The 18727-nt window shown below is 59.9% G+C and overlaps 1 protein-coding gene across 3 annotated transcripts in view; it reads left to right on the top strand.

Annotated features, from left to right (window-relative positions):
• The window catches only part of MGRN1 (mahogunin ring finger 1), a 54932-nt gene extending 37776 nt beyond the window's left edge, over positions 1-17156 (top strand). Inside the window, exons 9-18 of one of the 3 annotated variants that reach the window (XM_021698183.2) lie at positions 594-662; positions 2310-2469; positions 4023-4132; positions 6329-6394; positions 8026-8252; positions 9698-9815; positions 10091-10136; positions 11198-11296; positions 13549-13593; positions 15327-15381. In XM_021698183.2, the coding sequence (XP_021553858.1) occupies positions 594-662; positions 2310-2469; positions 4023-4132; positions 6329-6394; positions 8026-8252; positions 9698-9815; positions 10091-10136; positions 11198-11296; positions 13549-13589 (936 nt within the window). In that variant the 3' untranslated portion in view covers positions 13590-13593; positions 15327-15381. Of the gene's footprint in view, positions 1-593; positions 663-2309; positions 2470-4022; positions 4133-6328; positions 6395-8025; positions 8253-9697; positions 9816-10090; positions 10137-11197; positions 11297-13548; positions 13594-15326 lie in introns of all 3 variants that reach the window. The other 2 variants (XM_021698182.1, XM_044915603.1) reach the window with 2 other exon arrangements.
• The last annotated feature ends 1571 nt before the right edge of the window (positions 17157-18727 follow it).

Genomic DNA, 18727 nt, shown 5'->3' on the forward strand with positions numbered 1-18727 from the left:
CCCGGTCTCACTCTGCAGAGTCATTGTCTGGGCTCTGGGAAATCCGGCTCTGCCTCCTCGGGTGCATGCGTGTGCCCACCGTGTCCCAGTATTGACTCGTAGCCCCAAGTCTTGTCTGGCTTGATACGGAGTGTTTGCGTCCGTTGCGTCCGTAGGGCTGTGTGGGAAATGCAGCGACTCAGACCACTTCTGAACATGGTCAGCGTGAGGTCTGACTCTGGTCACTCTTGTGCGGCTAGTGACGGGTGGGTCCAAAGTGGTTTTTCTCTGGGGAGGGGGATGGCAAGGTGGGCATGGGGTATGGTTGCCTGGCCCATATAGAGGTTGGCTCCATGCCCCCTGGTGGGCAGAACCACCGGACTCCCCCCCCCCCCCCCACTGCCCGTGCTCCTGGGTGGGCTGGGCAGGTAGCAGGTTCTCCGCCCTTCTCCTGGCACTGGGCCCACTCCCTGAGGGGCAGGTGGACAGAATTTCAAACCACACCTGCCCTGGGACCCGAGCCTCGCCCCTGGAAAGTGGCGTTGGGCCATGTGGGTGCAGCGGAGCCCTTAAGTGGGGGCTGGCAAGTGCCCAGATTCCTCTCTCTTCTCCAGGTGGACCGGGTCAGCTACCTGCTGCAGGAGATCTACGGCATCGAGAACAAGAACAACCAGGAGACAAAGGTATGTGCTTGTGGTGGTATCTGCTGGGACTGCAGGAGGAGCTCGCTCCCCAGCTTCCCTTCCACCTACATGGAAACAGGCTCCTGGAGGGGCTTGCCTGGGTCCCCCAGCCCTGGCCAGGGCCCCGTGGGCTGGTGGTAGATGAGTTAGTCCCTGTGTGTGCCTTCCTTGGGAGGCCCTGCGACCCCAGACTCCATTTTCCCTTAATTTTTTATTTTATTTTATTTTTATTTATTTTTTTAAAGATTTTATTTGAGAGAGAGAGAGCATGATCACGAGCAGGGGGGAAGGGCAGAGGGAGAAGCAGGCTCCCCAATGAGCAGGTAGCCTGAGGTGGGACTCGATCCCAGGATCCTGGGATCATCACCTGAGCTGAAGGCAGATGCCCAACTGACTGAGTCACCCGGGTGCCCATTTTTCCTTAATTTTTTAAAGGAGTTAATAGGGAGGGGCGCCTGGCTAACTGGGTCAGTGAGCGTGCGGCTCTTGATCTCGGGGTTGTAGGTTCGAGCCCCACGTTGGGTGTAGGGATGACTTAAAAGTAGTAACAGTAATGAATGAATAAATAGAAGAGTTAACAGAATTTCTGGGCATTTTGTTCTTTTTCCAGCAAATTCCCTGACTTGTTAATGTCATTGGGTTGCCAGCCATCAGGTGGGCAGGGACAGCCTGGTGTGTGGGGCCCCTTCGCAGCCCCTCAGGGGGAGCCCGCGCTGCCCTCGCCAGCCGGCCCGCCCCCCAGTCGCGAGCCCCTGTGCGCCTGTAGCCAGAGCGCGTGGTTGACGGAGCTGTGGTCTGGCCCGGCCAGGGAAGGGTGCCAGAGAATCAGCCTGGACCTTTGTCATCGTTTGTGAAAGGCACGAGGGAAACTGCCATCTCTTTTTAAACGTTTCTGGAAGTTTCTGGAAGTCCTACACGCGAGCTTCTGTGACAGCTGAGATCGGCTGAAAGCCGAAGTCAGGGCAGTTTGGTCAGGCCCTTATTCTCGAAGGAGCGCCCCAGTGTGCTTCCCGCGTTAACACCACAGGTGGGCCGGCCGCCCCTAAACGGCCCGGGAGTGCGTGTCTTCGCCGTGACTGGCCGTCTGTCCGATCTGTTCCGTGCCCTGATTTCACAGATAACACACAAGCAGCATAGCTGTTCTGAAACGAGGGGGCAAGGCTGGGCTCCCGTCAGGCCTGATTTACAGAAACATGGTGGGGCCATCGTTCACTGACTCTTGATCCAGACACTAGTTTTGACTAGACGAGTTAGACTTGTCTGGTTTTTTTCAGTTTCAGCCCCGTAAGTGGGCGTCCTCTGCGAGATACGCTCCGTACTGCTGGGTCGTTTCCACGTTTTCTCTGTGGTTTTGAGGTGTAAAACGAGACCCGAGTTTCTTGGTTTGGAGAGTGTGTTGGGGGTGGGGCATAGATTCTCTTCTCTGCCTTGAGGCTGGCGCGGGCTGGGCCGGCTCTGGGCCGCATCTCCCGAGGAGTCCTGCTCCACGGTGACCTTCTTCCGCCCTCTGGGCTTCCCCCTGGGGAAGTGGGGGGCCGCTGGTGGGCCGTCCGGGGACAGGAACAGCTTCCTGCTCCGCCCCCCGTCCTGGCCCCTGCCTGCGGCCCTGGGGAGCCCGCTAACGCTTGTTCCTCGGTGTCCCCACAGCCGTCGGACGAGGAGAACAGCGACAACAGCAGCGAGTGTGTGGTGTGCCTGTCGGACCCGCGGGACACGCTGATCCTGCCCTGCAGGCACCTGTGCTTGTGTAACTCGTGTGCGGACACGCTGCGCTACCAGGCCAGCAACTGCCCCATCTGCCGGCTGCGTGAGTGAGGGGCCCGGGGGGCCGGGGGCTGGTGGCCACCCACCTTGGGCACAGGTGCTTGGGACCCACGCTACCGCGCTGGCACGTGGCGTGGCTCTCATCCTCCGAAAATAGACTTGGGAGGCTGTGCCAGGGCGGGTGCCTGCGGTGACGTTGGACCCGGACAGATAGATGTTGGCCAGTGACTCCGGCCGTTAAGTGGAAAACGTTTGGATTTAAAGACCAGACCTGGTGAGGTGGAAAGCTGACTGAGGAGGGACGGGCTTCCTGGAGCGCTGCAGACGTTTTCTCAAAGCTAATTCTGAACCAAGTGTTTGTCCTCCAGTGGAGGAATCTAAACATTCTCAGGGCAGAAAATCCCACTGGATCAAAATGAGCGTCAAGCTGGCGGGTGGGTCCCGGCAGCAAGGGAGCCCAGGGTGTGGGTGAGGAGCGAGGGCGGCTTTTTGGAGAAAGCCGTCCTGCCCTTTCACACCTCACTGTGCCGGTCGGCCTCCTTGGGGCCTCCTTGGGGTACTCGTGCGTCACCACGCAGCCCTGCGGCCCCAGCTGCCATGCCTGTCTTCTTATTGTCTTGGGGCTCACAGCCTAGTAAGGCACAGGGGTGGGTCTACACCTGTTGTCCCCCTGGGATAGACGGGTGTGTGCAGAAGCCACAGGGCAGGCCGAGCGTGTGGAAGTAGAGGATGAGGCTGTGGTGTCTGGGGGTCCAGAGTCCAGCCCTGATGAGACCTCGGGTTGGTGGGGGAGGCTACAGGGGGCCGGCGTGCTGGCCCTGGAGGGTCAGGCAGCAGGGCCAGTAGCCTCTCCCGTGGGAGGAACAGGCTAGGAGCAGGGGAGCGGGGGCCGAAGGCCAGCCTTCCCCACGGGCCCTGTCTCCTGGGCATTCTCGGCCGCGGCCTGGCGTGGAGGCCCCGGGGCCCTTGTCTCTGAGGCCTGCAGCCTGGGGCAGCTGCCGTCAGCGCTGGGGACATGGATGTCCCTGGCAGGTGCTGGTTCGGCATGCAGCTGTGTACCGTGGGTGCAAGCAGCACTTCTCATCAACGTTACACTCCTGTTAGGGGAACTGACAGTCCGGGACGACCAGTAGCCTGCGTCCTGATTGATTTTCCCAGTTCTTGCTGCTGCTGGTTTTCCAGTGTAGAGATTGTGCTGTCGGGCGTTCACATAAGTATGTCTGCCTACCCTTGGTATGACTTCAGGAGGAGACTGGCCAGTGTCCAGGGCACACCTTGAGCTTTTAGCTGGTCGCCAGGTGTGACACAGACGCACTGTTGCGTGTATAGTCCAGGGTTCGGCCTGTGGGAGGCTGGTGGCGCCCTGCTTGTTGCCCCAGAAGCTCCGCCTGAACCAGGGTCGTGCACTGCTGGCTCATCTGTCTCTCTTCCGGGCCACTCTGTTGTGACTCTGTTTTGCCTCTGATTTGGAAACATGGCTTGTTCTAGGACCTCGGTGGGGTGGGTGGGTAGCCGGTGTCCCTGGAGCCCAGAGGGCCTCAGTGGTGCTGGAACTGACTGCTCCTTGCCTGATGTGAGCCCTTCCCTCTGCCACAGCCTTCCGGGCCCTTCTGCAGATCCGGGCGGTGAGGAAGAAGCCGGGAGCCCTGTCCCCTGTTTCCTTCAGCCCTGTTCTGGCCCAGAACATGGACCACGACGAGCATTCAGTAAGTGCCTTTTTCTTCTGTGTTGGGGGGTGTGGGGCAGAGAGAGGAGGGGGTCTGGAGGAAGCCCCTGCCCACTTGCAGAGCCTATCAGGTGTCCACATGCCCTCAGGGCTTACCTTCGTGGTAGGATGGCTTCAGGTTCCCAGTGGGGCCGTGTCGTAAGGCCCTGGTCGGTGGCCAGAAGGAAGGGCAGGGCCAGACTGTCTCCCTCTCTCTGCCTGCCGGCTCCCTGGGCCTCCTCTGCCTGGTGGGCCAGCGCTGGTCCCCACAGGTGGTGGTGAAGTGGAAGGGGTGACCCAGGCTGGGCCCAGTGAGCCCTGAGTCCCGAGAGTGTTGTTGTTTTCGCCGAGAGCAAGGGCCATCTGACGGCTCGCAACCCTGCCTTGAGTGTGAGTGTCCGTCACCGTCACCATCATTCTACCAGCCTGACAGCCAGGGCCACTGCATGGGTCCTAGGAGGTGAGGTCTCGCCCAGTGGGTAGCTGCCACATGTCCCCCCCCCCCCCACGTTCTCTGCTCACCTGGAGGTGGTGCCCAGCCTGGACGTAGGAGGACACCTTGGCAGCCATCCACCTCGCTAGCTTCCTGGGAAACCGGGAGGTAGAGCTTGCAGGCAGATGAGGGAAGATGGGCTCAGGCTTCGGGGAGAGAGATGGCTCTCTGGCTGAAGAGATAGACGGAGAGAGACGACGAGACCCAGAAAGATAGGCAGAGACAGAGAAAGACATGGAGAGAGATGGGCAGAGACACAAAGTCACAGAGACATGGAGAGAGACACAGACGGGGATGAGAGTAGAAAAGCAGGTACTGAAACATTGGCAGAGAGATAGGACGAGACAGGGATGGGGCAGGAAGGGGAGGCTGGCGTGGGCGGGCGGGACGGGCAGGGGGGTAGGCCCAGGTCTTGAGCTCCCAGGCCCCAGCCGGCCACAGCAGTTGTCAGCCAGTGGATCCGTTGTTGGGACTCAGTGATTCTTAGAGGAAAAGGACCCAAACCCTGTGGCTCGCGCACCCACAAGATGGGCTTCTGCGCTGGGCCAGTGGGTGTCATGTGTTTGGCCTCTACTGTGATTCTGAATATTGGACCAGTGTTTAAAAGTCTGGACATTTTCTTAAGACTCAGATTTCTGGCTTCTCTTTCAAAATTTGAAGCTGTGGTCTTGCAGCTGGAGCAGACACAAGGCTGCCTTGGAGGTGGGGTCTCCATCACCCCCACTCTTCCTGGGCCGGCCAGACTGGGTGTTTTGCCTGCTGGACCCCTGTCGGCATCAGGGCTTACTATTTCCGAAACAGCCCTCCGGTGACTTTAATGTTGGGCTTGACTTAGGAACACTGAATATTTTCCCCAGCAGTGCAGTTTTAGTAGAGATTGGAGTAGCCCTGAGATGTGATTTGTTCCTGGGAGAGAAGTCACTGTTCCGAGGGATGGGGGCTCGGGGATGGATGGTGGATTTTCCTATTGCTTGTCTGTGCCCCTCCCAGGCCCTGCCCTGGAGTCTGAGCGTCCGGCCTGACTTTCACTCTTACCCTGAGAGAGCCGAGATGCTGCTCACACTACTGGGCACACTGGGGTTTGGGTTGTAAGCTTTATATGCTCCTGTGACTTCCCCTCCAGAGGCTAAAGAGAGCCAAATAAATGGGCTCTTGTTCTCTGCCACGTTCCTTGTATGAGCAATTTCCACATAGTGCCACAGAGAACCCAAATTTTCTTCCATGAGACCGTTACAGTCATTGAGGAGTAGGGGTGATCTGCGGTTGATTTTTCTCCCCAGCTTTCCTCTAGGAGTTGGACATTGGTGATAAGTTTATGAGGCAGTGCTGAGCCTCACAGAGGTACGGGGTGGAGTGTCCCCTTCCTGTGCCCAGCTGAGCCCACTTGTGGGGAGCGCCTGGCCAACCTCATACTTGTGCTGACCAGGACCTGCTTCTCGGGGTGACCCAGACCGTGGGTGGGCAGTGGGACAGGGATGGGCTCTCCCAGCGGCAGAACTCCTGGTGTAGATGTCCAGGCCTAGGTCCCTGCAGAATCTGTACTTGGCCAGGTCCCCGGACTTCACGTGCAGGTTACGTTTGCCAAGCACAGGCTCACAGCACACCTAGAGACCAGCAAACCTGAGAGACCCTCCCCCCAGCCCGCCAGCTCCAGTGCCGTTTGGGGGGTGGCAGTTGTAAAACGTATGATTTTTATCTTGACAGTGTCCCTTTAAAAAATCAAAGGCGCACCCCGCCTCACTGGCCAGCAAGAAACCTAAAAGGGAAACAGTAAGTGTGTTTGGCCCTATGGCCACATCTTTGCCCCGCACCCTAATGATTCAACCAATGACAAGTATGGGAAGTCATTTTCACCCCAGGCTAACGTGTTTGGCTAATTTAATCTGTCCAATCCACTCTCCCCAGTCCCGGCGTCCCTGCCCAGGAAGGGAGTTTTGTGGAACAAGCAAAGCTCAAGGTCTGTCGGCAAAAAGCCAGTGTCTCGGTTCCTCGCTGCCAAGCGGCAGCAGCACCGGCCTCGGGCCGCCCCTTCTTGCCAGCTCTGCTTCTGCCCGTGGTCCCCAGTGGCCTCGTTTCCCTTTTTTTTCTTGCTGGCAGTGGAATGACGTTGGAGGTGGAGCTCCCTTGCTGCTAGTTTTTGCAAAAACCGTCTTCCTCGCGCTTGCTGCTTGTCCTGCATCCCCTGCTCTCTTCCCCTTGGATGGTAGCTCTTTGGGCCAAGGACTTGGTTTTCTGGCATTTTCCCTGCATCTCGGGGAGCAGGTGGGGACCTCTGCCTAGAGCCTCTCCTGACCCCCGTGGCCCTTTGGCAGAACTTAGGTGGAAGTCCCTGGAGGCCCAACCCGGAGATGGAGGTTTTTCCTTTTGGAGGGCAAGGAGGTTCACAGTAATTACTGGCCTTTAAGTGGAAGGCAGGTTGGGAGCAAATGCAGGGCGTCACGGGTCCAGGGGCCCAGGGGACTCAGGAGGTGCTCGCTGAGGGCAGGGAACCCCTACCCTGGCCCTTCTGCCTTCCCCTGGTCCCCAGGGCTGTCCCATCGTCGCCCAGAAAGGCAGCTCTCCCTTCCTCCCGGCAGAGCAGTCAGGCGGGCGGGGGCTTTACACTGGGAACACCGCTGGGCATTTGCCCTTGGCCTTGTATAGTGAGAGTGAGGCAGGTGGCTGTCCCACCTGCACAGCGGCCTGGGGGCCTAACATCTCCCGGCACCTGGGCGTCTCCCCACCCTAACCCTAAAGCAAGACTCAGTCTGTTGATTTGCTCCACTCCCAGCAAGGGGGAAGACTGGTTCTGAACCAGGGGTGCCCGTTAGAACCACCTGGAACACGCGTCACCTCCAGTGGATGCTTGTTCCAGGCACACAGAGGATCTCGAGTTGGGCCAGATGCCTGTGTGGGGCAAAGTTCCCTGCGGGGCCAGGCCCTCCCTGGTCTAGAACATACGCAGCTCCACTGGCCTCTCCCGCCTTTGGCATGGCTTTGCTCTCCACCTGCTCCTGAGCCTCCTTGCTCTCTCTGACCCCTCACTCTCCACCCTTGCCAGGCAGCAACAGAAAGCCAGGTAGGGGCTGGCCGAGACCAGGGGTGGGGAGGCTTTTCTAGCTGCCCTGTCTTCCTTCATCTGGGCACAGAGCGGGCCACTCGGGCATCCCAGGCTGCGTGCTGCAGCTGATGGCCGAGGGAGCCCTGGGGGGTGTCTGGTGCTGCTGTGGCATTCTTGGCGCCCCTCTGAGGGAGGGGGGTTTAGGTCCCTGGAAGGTGGAGTGGACAAGAGATGGCCAGAAGGCAGGTTCTGGGGAGTAGAACATCCCTGGGGCACAAGGCCAGCGTCTCGGGCTTTGTGGCCCAGGGTAGTGGGCAGGGAGTGTGGCCAGCCCGTCCCTTACCCGCTCTTGTCCCCACAGAGCTCTGACAGCATCCCACCTGGCTATGAGCCCATCTCCCTGCTTGAGGCGCTCAACGGCCTTCGGGCCATCTCCCCGGCCATCCCTTCAGCCCCCCTTTATGAAGAGATCACCTACTCAGGCCTCTCGGATGGCCTGTCCCAGGCCAGCTGTCCACTCTCTGGGATCGATCGAATCCTGGAAAGCAGCCACCAGAAGGGCAAGCCGAGGAGCAAATCCCCTGACAGGTGAGGCTTGTGCCAGGATTCCCTTTGGGGGATGGTACGTGGGAACCCAGCTGCCTGTTCTGTGGCGGGGGTCAGGAAAGCATGCGGTATCATGAAAGAAGCGCAAAGCAGGGGGCCGCCTGGGTAGCTCAATTAGTTCATCGTCTGACTTCGGCTCAGGTCGCGATCTCGGGATCCTGGGATTGGGCTCCATGCTCATGGTGGAGGAGTCTGCTTTGAGATTCTCGCTCTCCCTCTGCCCATCCCCCTGCTTGAATGCACACTCTCACTCTAAATAAATAATTATTTTTAAAAAAGTGCAAAGCAGGTGTATTTGAGGCTTTAGATTAGAACGTTTTGTTGGGTGATCCACCAGAGTGACTCACAGAACCAGTAGCAGGTTAGGTTAGGGCTAAGGTTGGTTACAGCAAAGGAGAGAGAGCGAAGCAGCCGGAAAGATGCACTGGTGGAGGCCACAGGTGCCCAGCGTCCCTCCCTGTCCCAGGCCACACAGGACACAGTGGGAGCCCCTTGAGTCTCAGGGTCCCAGGACTTTCTGGGGGCTGTCACATAGGCACATCCTGGGTGAGCAGCCGTGGCACCAAATCCGGGCCGCCACGAAACCAGGCTCATGTCGTCACCCTTGTTATGCCCAACAAGCCGAGAGTCCAGTCATGCTTCCCCTGGACACATGCGAGACACAGTCTCTTCTCACACATGCTGTTTTTTTTTTAATTTTATTTTTTAATTAAAATTCAAGTTAATGTGGAGTGTATTATCAGTTTCAGAGGTAGAGCTCAGTGATTCGTCAGTTGCATACAACACGTGATGCGCTGGTTGCATCACGGGCCCTCCTTCATGCCCGTCACCCAGTTGACTCCACCCCCACCCCCTCCCCCCCAGCAGCCCTCAGTTTGTTCCCTGTGATTAAGAGTCCCTTACGGTTTGTCTCCCTCTCTGATCTTATCTTATTTTTCCCTCCCTTCCCCTGTGATCCTCTGTTTTGTTTTTTAAATTCCACACAGAAGTGAGATCAGACAATAATTGTCTTTCTCTGGCTGACTTATTTCGCTCAGCATAATACCCTCTGGTTCCATCACCTGTGCTGTTTTCTTAAGTAAAGTTGGAAGTTGTGTAAAACCAGCCACGGCCCCGGGGACTTGCACACGTGGCCGGGTCACTCCAGATCCAGAAAGAAGCGTGGGGGTCTCCCCTGCTGCCCCCGCCCCCCACTCCAGCGGTTTACTGTTGTGATGCTCTCCTCCTCCTGGAAACACAGAGCTGGGGCCAGGCCCATGCCTCCGAGTCCGTCCGGCCGCCGGGCCTGCTGGTGGGCGCTCTGCGGGCACACACGCCTCCCCCGGGCGCTCTGCCGGCTGTGCCGTCTCACCCACGGGTGGCGTTGGCTTTGGTGGGTTGGTGTTTATCATCGACACGTCCTCCACTCCCATCTTCTCTGTCCCCAGCACCCTGCGGTCTCCGTCGTCCCCCATCCACGAAGAGGATGAGGAGAAGCTGTCCCAGGCCTCGGACGCCCCTCCCCCGCTGAGTGGGGCGGGGCTGGCGCTCAGCAGCTCCCCCGAGGTGAGGCCCTTCTGTCACCCTGTCCCCACTGCCTGTGGGGGGGCCTCCAGACCGGGGGCGAGGTGTGCCCAGGCCCCCCTCCAGCACTCGCTCACATGGCACCCTCAGCTGGTTCCCTCATCTGTGGGGTGCGTCCTGTTTCCGGGAGGGGGGCTGTGCGGGAAGTGCCGGAGTGGTGGCCGCAGCTCGCTCCACGCCCCCTCCCCCGGTCGCGCACAGCCTGCTCCCCACTCGCGGCTCCGGAGCTGCGGGCACACTTTGTCCTTGTTTCCTAGAGCTTCGTAATGGAGGAGGCGGACGAGGCGTCGGCACTGAAGCAAGGTAAGCCCTCCACTTGAGGAGTGTGTCCCTGGCCTCGCTGTCGGAGGACTCCCGGGCCGCTCTCGCAGGGGTTTGGCAGGGCGAGTGCCAGCTCTGCTCCTTACTGCACCGTCTCCCAGAGCACAGCCCTCGGCCGCTCCTGGTTTTCTGCACGGGGCCAGCTGTTCATGTGTGTCCTGTACGGGCTGCCCAGCCACCGCCTGGAGGGACCCAAGGTCCCTCTTGGGGCCGTAGGCTGGACCACCGGGTGCAGGTGCACAGCTCAGCCAGGGCCCTCCTCTGCGTGTCCCTGTGTCCGCGGAGCGAGCCTTGCAGCTCTCTGGAGTGGAGGGTTTAGCATAGCTCAGCCTGCTGGGGCTTGAGTCCCAGCTGCCACTAACGGGCATTGACCTCTCCCAGTGGTTGTGGGCCTCTCTGCCCTCAGCATGTGGGGTCCGCCTGCAGGTTGCTGGGCCTGGGGCCTTGGGTCTGGGTGTGAGTGTTGGCGCCCAGGGCAGGGTGCCCAGTCTGGGTGTCTTCACTTCCTGCCTCTTAGGCCTGGGCTCCCCCCACCTCAGGATGGGCCTGACCCTCTCCCGACATCCCTTCCTTCCTGGGCAGAGCGTGTGCCCAGACCAGGTGGCTCTCCACTGTGCCCGTCCCAGGGCCCGGGTCTCCCTTCTGCCAAAGGGACCTCCCCCTGAGGACACTCTGGGCAGCAGTGGGACCTGTGCGAGAGGGGGCGTCCACACGGGCCTCACTAGCTCCCCACTGTGTGGCCCAGCTGGAAGGAGAGCAGGAGACAAATCTGTTACCTTCTTGTTTTTGTAAACAGGAGTACGTACTGTTTCTCTAATGAGAAACAAAAGCCCCAGGCTGGGGTGGGGTGAGAAGGGTAGTAAAGAAAAGCAAACGTCGGCCTCTCAGGCCTAGAGGGCGGAGGAGGGAGTCAGGGTGGGGTCTGGGCCGCAAAAATGGCTGCAGAGCCCTCAGGGAGGAAAGACAGGCTCCTGGGGGTCCTGACCAGAGGGACAGTGGCCACCTTCCGCCTCTGGGCCTCTGACCTGCCCCTTCCTCTGCAGGGAGCCGAGTGCCGTCCATTGAGAACGTCCTGCAGGACGGCAGCCCTGAGCCCTGCAGCCATGGCCAGCCCCGCCTGCCGGCCGATATCTACCTGCCAGGTAACAGCATTCGGCAGTGTGTGTGGGGGGGTGGTATACTGTCACCGTCCGCATGGAACTTGCGCTGACTGTCCCCGTGGAGCTAGGGATCTGGTCTGATTCCTCAGGGAGCGGCTGGCCTGTCAGGAGCCCAGGTCTCTCTCCCTGGCTCTACTCACACTCCTTCTTTTGACCCCAAAGTACAGCCCGGCCCTGGCTCCACAGTCACCCCCTTGCAGCCCCTTGCTCTCTGGTGCAGGGCCTGTGCGTGAGGCCCCTTCACACCCGGAGCCAGCTCAGGATCTGGAAGGCAGGAAGGGCTTCTTGTTCAAGGACATGGTCCTTCTTTCCATCCATCTTCTGCTCGGAGCCCAGTAGGCAGCTCTAGCCCCACTGGAATCTCCCACACCTACTTCACCTGTGGGCCCAGCAGGCCCTGTTCGGGTGCCCCAGCAGCAGGGCCTCTGCCCCAGGGAGCGACACACAGAAAGCCACCTGCGTGCCCCAGGCCTGACGCTGGCCACCAGTCCTCTGCCACCTGCCTGAGGGGCTGACAAGCGCTCGCAGGGCCCAGGTGAAGTGGTGCATCGCAGGCCAGGGCTGGGTGGACAGGTGGGGTGCCGGGCACCTGCAAGCCTCAAGGGCAGTGGGGGAGGGGTCTTGCTTCTCTGCCCCCCTTTTCCAAAGGCCTCTGCCCCTTGCCCCCAACTCCTCTGCTCTCTGCTCCTCTGGGTCAAGATCCTCAGCTTTAAGTTCCGGGCTCCAAAGATGGGGGACAGGAGTTGGGGGCTCTCAGAGACTGGTGCCTGCTGCCTGCTAAGATACCATCTGAGGGTCCAAAATCAAATAGCCACGATGCCCTCAAAGTCCGGCTCCTGCCACGTGGCTAGGAAGCACCTTTGCCCCCCGCCTGCCCCAGTTCTCGGTGACCCGACCTGTGCATCGGGCCTGGCTGTGATGTGCTTTGGTTTGGAGGTGTCTTGTCCCACCCGCACCAGCATCTGGACAAGCAGTGGCCTGTGCAGACAGAGAGTCCAGTTAGCCCAGAGAGTGGCACGGTCACCAGGGGTAGGAAGGGCAGGGTAGTAAGTGCCGTCAGCACTCGTGCGCCTACCCAAAGAGAAACCGTGGGTGAAAGCCATGTTTAGGACCAGCGTTCCATAGAGTAACACAGAATTCCAGTAAGTTCTTTCAAGGAACTTCAAGGATTTCCTTATAATTACAAGCTTGGGGGGATGGGGAGAGCCCGGAGAGGGACTTCCTAGAAGCATGAGTGAGAGTTGTGATCCTGTGGGTGAAGGGACACCTTGACCCCACCCAGCAGTGCCGGCCGCCTGCCCCGCGATGTCTGTAGGTCAGGACAGGTGACAGCAGGCTCTGTGGGTCTCTCACCCCCCAACCCCAGGCCGGTGATGTGGCCTGCTTCAGCTCCACAGATGGGGCAGGGGGCAAGTTGGCTGTGGAGGTGGTAAAGGAGAGGCTGAAATCCGTGTTTGGGGCATCAGAAGCCCGAATCCAGCCCTGGAGCGTGAGGAGCCAGCGGGGGGGGGGGGGGGGGGTGTGCTGCGGCTCTGGGGCCCGCGCCCCACCGGGGTGTGCATGCTGCACGCTGTGCCCTGAGCAGCGCCATGAGCACCCAGGGGCTGCCCCCCACGTGGGGGCCGGGCAGGGGTCCTCACAGACGTGCACACCTTTATAAGCATATATGTACCTGTCTTCCTTTATTCCCGAGCCGGCACCTTCTGTCCTGCTGCTGGCTCTCGCTTAGCCGAGATGCTAAACATCTTTCACATCGGGCTGTGTTCAAGAACGGGGACATGCCCACGGGTGTCTTCGTTCTTTACAGAAGCTGCACAGCTGTCCCCTAGAGGGACGGCACAATGTAGTGAAGCTTCGTGTGCATAGTGTTGATAGGGGGATGATAAGGAGGCCGGGCAAATCCATGTCGGAAAGCTAGACGCAGGCAGCCCTGTAGGGTGGGGGTCCCCTGGGCACCGCCTTCCTCGAGGTGGGCGCCGCCTTCCTCGAGGTGAGCCCCACCCAGCCCCTGCCCCTGCCCTGTGCGTGCTTCCCTGGGCTGAGTGCCTCTGCGTTGGACTGTGGCCCAGTGCTTTGTGTTCCTTTGTTTTAGCATGAGTCTGGGTGGGCGTTTCGTCCCCCCCCCCCCCCCCCCCGGGGCATCTTGTCCCAAAGCAGTGCATTTGCTGCGGAATGTGCTGGTCTGTCTGAGTGCTTTGCTAACTGAGCTTCCATCTCTCTCCTCCTCTGCACAGCCCTGGGGCCTGACTCCTGCTCTGTTGGTATAGAGGAGTAAGCTGGTACGTGATCGCCTTCATCCGTGTTGTGGGGTGGCTCTGAGGGGCATCCTTGACAGTGCCGGACTGAGGACCTCCCCAGCTGCCTCTCCCTCTCCTGCTTCTTCCCTGGGGATTCCTTGCCCTTTTCTGGCCTTCTCCACATCCATGTCTTCCCTAGGGTCCTGGATTCTGAATCCAGAGCTCTCCAAACGTGCTACACCTTTGCCCCTAAGAGGTGGTCCCAGGGGGTCTGACATTGGCCTACTTTTGGAGCCAGAGCATTTTCTGTCTGGACTAGGTGGCCCAGCCAGGCTTTTTTAGCCTTTAGGGCCCCAGGAATGGTGACTTAGCCCTTGCTGAGATCCCCCTGTTGCTGCTGACTAACCTGTCCCCCAGCTTATGTATGGAACTTTCGGAACACCAGCACAGGCTGAAATCAGTCCATTAGGAGGCCATGTGCGGTTGACCTCCACCCTGATTGGGAGATGCCTTCTACCTGGGTGACCTTGCCAAACGATTGTTTATGGAAGGTCGTTCCAAGAGTGCCACCACCCAAACAAGCGAATGCGATTAGGACCTTCTTCCCCTTCTTCACATGACGGTAGCAGCTCTGGGAAGTCTGGTGGTGGGAGAACCCGGTGCCTTTGGTGGCCCGACCTTTCGCAGATGCGTGTGGGGTGGAGCACTCCAGCAGCACTCCTGGCCCATCCTGCAGCGAGGGCCCGGCAGCCCCTGCGGGGACATGTGCCCCAGGCTGGTGTGCGGCCTTCCTCCTGGCCAGCTGTCCTCAGCTTCCGGGTCTGTCCGCTCATTTTGACAGCTGCCTTTATGTCCTTGCACAAACCTTTCTTGTTCTTCTTGAATGTTTCTTCTGATGAATCTTTCCCTCTGTTGAAGTAGGGCCCAACACTTTTATAAAGTCGGCCCTGGTCTCCATGTCAGTGGATGTTGAGTGCTGTGATCTAAAACCTCCAGAAGTAGAAAATGCACAGGGGTCAGGCTGAGCTCCAGGGAGCTGTATTTTGCCTGCGGGCTGCATAGCAGAGCTGATGCCCCGCGCGAAGCCACAGATCCTAAGAAATCAGTTCCTCCACCTCAGGGACTGTGTCATGGGTGACAGGGGGCAGACACACTCCTTGGTTTGTGATTTGAAGGCTGTCTGGTGGAGCCCGTGTCCAGTGCCTCTGCGGCTCTGCCAGTCCTGCTGGTCACTGGCTGCTGCAGGCCTGGGTCACAGCTCCAGCACCGGCCCCTGGGGGGTTCACTCGGTCCAGGGACAGAGCGCCTCATGGCATCGGGAGGCAACAGTGTGATCACGGCGGAAAAGGCCCCTGAAGAAGGCAGGGCAGGACTCCGGAGGCTGCTCTGAGCACAGAGATGCCCCCAGGTCCAAGTCCACTCCCCCTCTGCCTGGGCTTGACTGAGTCCTGGTGTAATTCAGTAGCGAAGGACAGTGGCTAGTCAGATCCCAGGAAGCGGGGCCTGGGCGAGGGAGGAGGTGAGCGAGGAGACCCCAGGAGGAGGGAGCCCACGGCGTCCTGTTGCATTCTGTTCTGGGGCATCAGTTGGTGCTGTTGCCTGGGATGTGCTCCAAGAGAGACAGGCCCCTCCTTACTCTCCCGGGGCTGGAGTTTCAGGTCTCTGGGTGGCCCTGCCCTCTGCGGGAGGCTCATGGTTGGTGGAAACTGAGCCTGATGGGTGAGGTGGGTGACTCGGCCATGCATGACCGCTTCGCCCTCTGCTCCTGCCTGCAGGATGGTCCACCTCCATGGAGACGCCCCACAGCCTCCGTACCACTGGCCCGCCCCGGCCTGTGCTCAGTGGCCCCAATCCTGACCCTGGGGCCACTGAGCTGACCCCACTCTGAGAGCCTGGCCAGGCTGGCAGCATGGAGCCCTTAGCTCCCCAGACTTTGCCGAGGGGCCACTGGATTCCAGCGTGACCCCTGGCCTCTCCTGTCTTGCACGCTCAGCGTGGCCACTGGTTCTGAGGGGCCACACGACCCTTGATTGAAGAGCACAGTGGACTGTGTCCTCTGACAAATTCCTTTTTCTACAGTCGATGTATTTGTAAATGGTACAAGATGAAGGACGGCAGCTTTCTGTTTTGGGCTCTGAGCTCTGGGGTTTCCCCCAAACGCCCCATTGGCTAAATGGCTGGGACTGGGGCCTGACCACCCACGTGCAGCCTGGACCAGCTTCTCGCAGCATCCTAGCTACTGGGGACTTGACATCCCAAGAACTCACAAATTCTCCGAAGAAAAGTGTGTTGGTGGGTGAGGTGGTATCTTCATAGGAGATATTACAGGGACCTTGTTGGCCAAGGAGGAAAGGAAGTGGGGTCTGAGTCATGGTCAATGAAGGAAACAGTGCCTGTCCCCTGCCCCACGTGCGCCTGTGTCCTTGGCAGCCCAGCTCTTGCTGCTCACGCCCTCTGCTGCTGCTGCTCCTTCCTGGTCCAGGCCGGTGGCCGGGGGGGGGGGCGGCAGGCTGCCTCCCACAGCTCCCCCCTCCCCCTGGGGGCTGGGGGCTGGGGGCTGGGTCTACCCCCGGGGGCAGAGGCAGCAGACAGAGACCGGTGGTCCCTCTCTCGACCCTGCGCCTTCTCTGAAGCGGCTTTGCTCACATGGCAGGTCCCTGCAGGTGCAGGGGCTTCCGCTGGGCTAGCTGCTGCCCACTTGCCCCAGGGAGGGATCTGAGCAGCTTCTCTGCTCCCTCTTGGCCACTGAAGTGTCCCTTGGTTTCTCTTTGACTTGTCCTGTCTGGGGTCCCTGTAGTGGACCTGCCTGGGGGACGCACATGGCAGATCCCGTCTAAGGTGACCTCGTCTTTTTTTTTTAAAGCAAAACTTTCTGGTCAACAGCAAGGCAAAGGGGGCATCCAGCCCTGGTGGCCCAGGGTGACAGCTGCCCAGCAGGGACCTTGAGCCGGGTGGTTGGGTCTGTGCAGCTCTCTGAGGTGGGAACACTGTCTTGGTCTGGGGTGGGGGGTGCAGCGCGGCCCACTTCCTGAGGAGCTGTCCTGGGAAGGACGGTTCTGGGGCAGCCGGCAGCAGTCCACAGAGCCCTGTGGCCCAGCCGGCCTGTGTGTGCAAAGCCCTGGCCCCCGCCCCAGCACCCTCCCTGTGGCTCGCCCCACAGGGTGCTCAGGAGAGAATCCAGCAGTAGAGGACTCGTCTTCTTTCCAGTTGAGCCTGTGAGCAGAGCGCTGCCCTAGACACAGCTCTCGGCCGTGCGCAGGCCAGCTTTTCCCAGCCACTTGACTCCCTGCCCTCCCTGGCCCTCCCCGGGCCTCCCCTGCTGCCCACTGTGTGCTCAAGCCCGCGCGAATGCCAGCGCGCACACAGAGAAGTGCAGGCACGCGCGCACACAGCCTGGCTGCCTCCCTCCCTCCCTCCCCTTCCTGCTCCCGACCTGCCAACCCCGGCCTGTCGCCCGTTGGTATTGGTGCCAGTGCTCTGTTTGAAGGCCGGGATGCAGACTGGCCTGTCTTGGACTTACATGTGCTATCATTTGATGTACTCTGATTGGCTAGTTTCTGTTTGTTTTTACTGTATATTTATAGTAATAAAATCATGCAGCAATATCTTGTCCGCTCCTTCCTCTGCGCATTGCACCGAGAGACCTCAGCTGCTTCTTGGTCTGGAGGCAGGACGGCGGAGTGGCTCCAGGCAGCTCTGGCCGCCGCCACCGCAGCGTGAGCACGTCTTTGTGCACGAGTTGTCAGTGGCACGTGACTTCCAAGAGGGCGAGAGCGCATGAGGTGGTACGTGAGGCGCGTGAGCTGCTGTTTATTACAACCGTGGCCGTCATTGTGCTGATTCTGGGTTGGAGTGAAGCGGACTCTGGGGACGGGGCTCGTCTTCTGAGTGGCGGAGCAATCCCCGTCTTCACTGCCGATCCGTCCCTCAGATACTTACTGAGCACCTACCGTGCTGGGGCTGGAGGGGGCCCAGACCTGCATGGCCCCGGCCTGGGGAGTTTGTGTTCTAGGCACTGGGACACTGTGCAAGTAATACGAATCTTCCCAGGTTGGGTGACTGTTGGAAGAGTCAGCTGGTGACCAGGTGGAGCTCCATGGAGTACTTGATTTAACCTGTGGCGGAGGAGGGCCTCTCTGAGGGGAGTTTCAGCTGAGCCCTCCCGGTGCCAACAAAGGCCCTGGGGCCAGAGTGAGTCTGGTATGACCCCTGAGCAGAAAGAAGCCCTCGTGGCTCTGGTTGCTGGAGCGTCAGAATCGAGGGGTGTTGGTGGGGTGCAGATGCCTCAGGACCTTGTAGGGACAGTTTTATTCTGAGAACAGAGGTTTTTACACAGGGCAGCAACTCTCCACAGCTGTCATGGGGAATGGTTTAGAGGGCCAGGTTTGGTTGCCGGCTTCCCTGCCCGGCGGGCGGCCTCCCAGTAGGGAAAGGCTCCAGCGCCCCAGAGCTCCCAGGCAGCACTGGCCCCACGCTGCCTCCTCAGGTCCCCTCTGACTCAGGTGCTTACTGGTGAGATCAGTGTTCTCAGCTAGCTAGTCCATGCCCCGTGTCAGGCCTGCCATCCTCAGCCCTGCAGCGGCTGTCATGTTTGGGTCTGGCATGGTCCCAGGGTGGGTAGAAAGGTGTTCCGTGTCAGACGAGTTCTTGCGTGGGATGTGCTGGATCTCCCTCCACACTTTTGCCAATGGACCAGGAATTGTGTTAACATCTTGTGTCAGGGAGGGGTTGGGGGCGTGGGGTACCTTTCCTCTGTGCCCCCTTCCTCCCCCCTTCCCCCAGCCCTGGGTTTGGGTCATGGAGACGTGGCCACCTGTGGCCTGGAGATGTCGTCTGTCTCGGGATGGGCCCTTCCCCTCGCTGACCTCTCTTCAGACACCGTTACTTGCCCTGGAATCTGGCTTCCCCTGCCAGTTGTGCTTGACCCTTCTGAGTCCTGACCCCCGGGAGAGGCCATGGCTGGGGACAGAGCCTGCCTCTTTGGATCCTTATTCCCCATTTGAGAGTACTGGCACGGACTCACTGTGTGAACGAGTGTATACTGGGTCCTACCAACCCCTTGCCAGCCCTCTGCCCCTGCTCTCCTCTCCTCAGCCCTGCTGAGGGCAGCCTTCTCCGCCACAGCGCTTGCCCTTGCTCACTGCACGCGGTTCTCCGAGGCTGTGGCTGGGGCGCC

This window comes from Neomonachus schauinslandi, chromosome 5, assembly GCF_002201575.2.
Source record: "Neomonachus schauinslandi chromosome 5, ASM220157v2, whole genome shotgun sequence".
NCBI classification, from domain to species: Eukaryota; Metazoa; Chordata; class Mammalia; order Carnivora; family Phocidae; genus Neomonachus; species Neomonachus schauinslandi.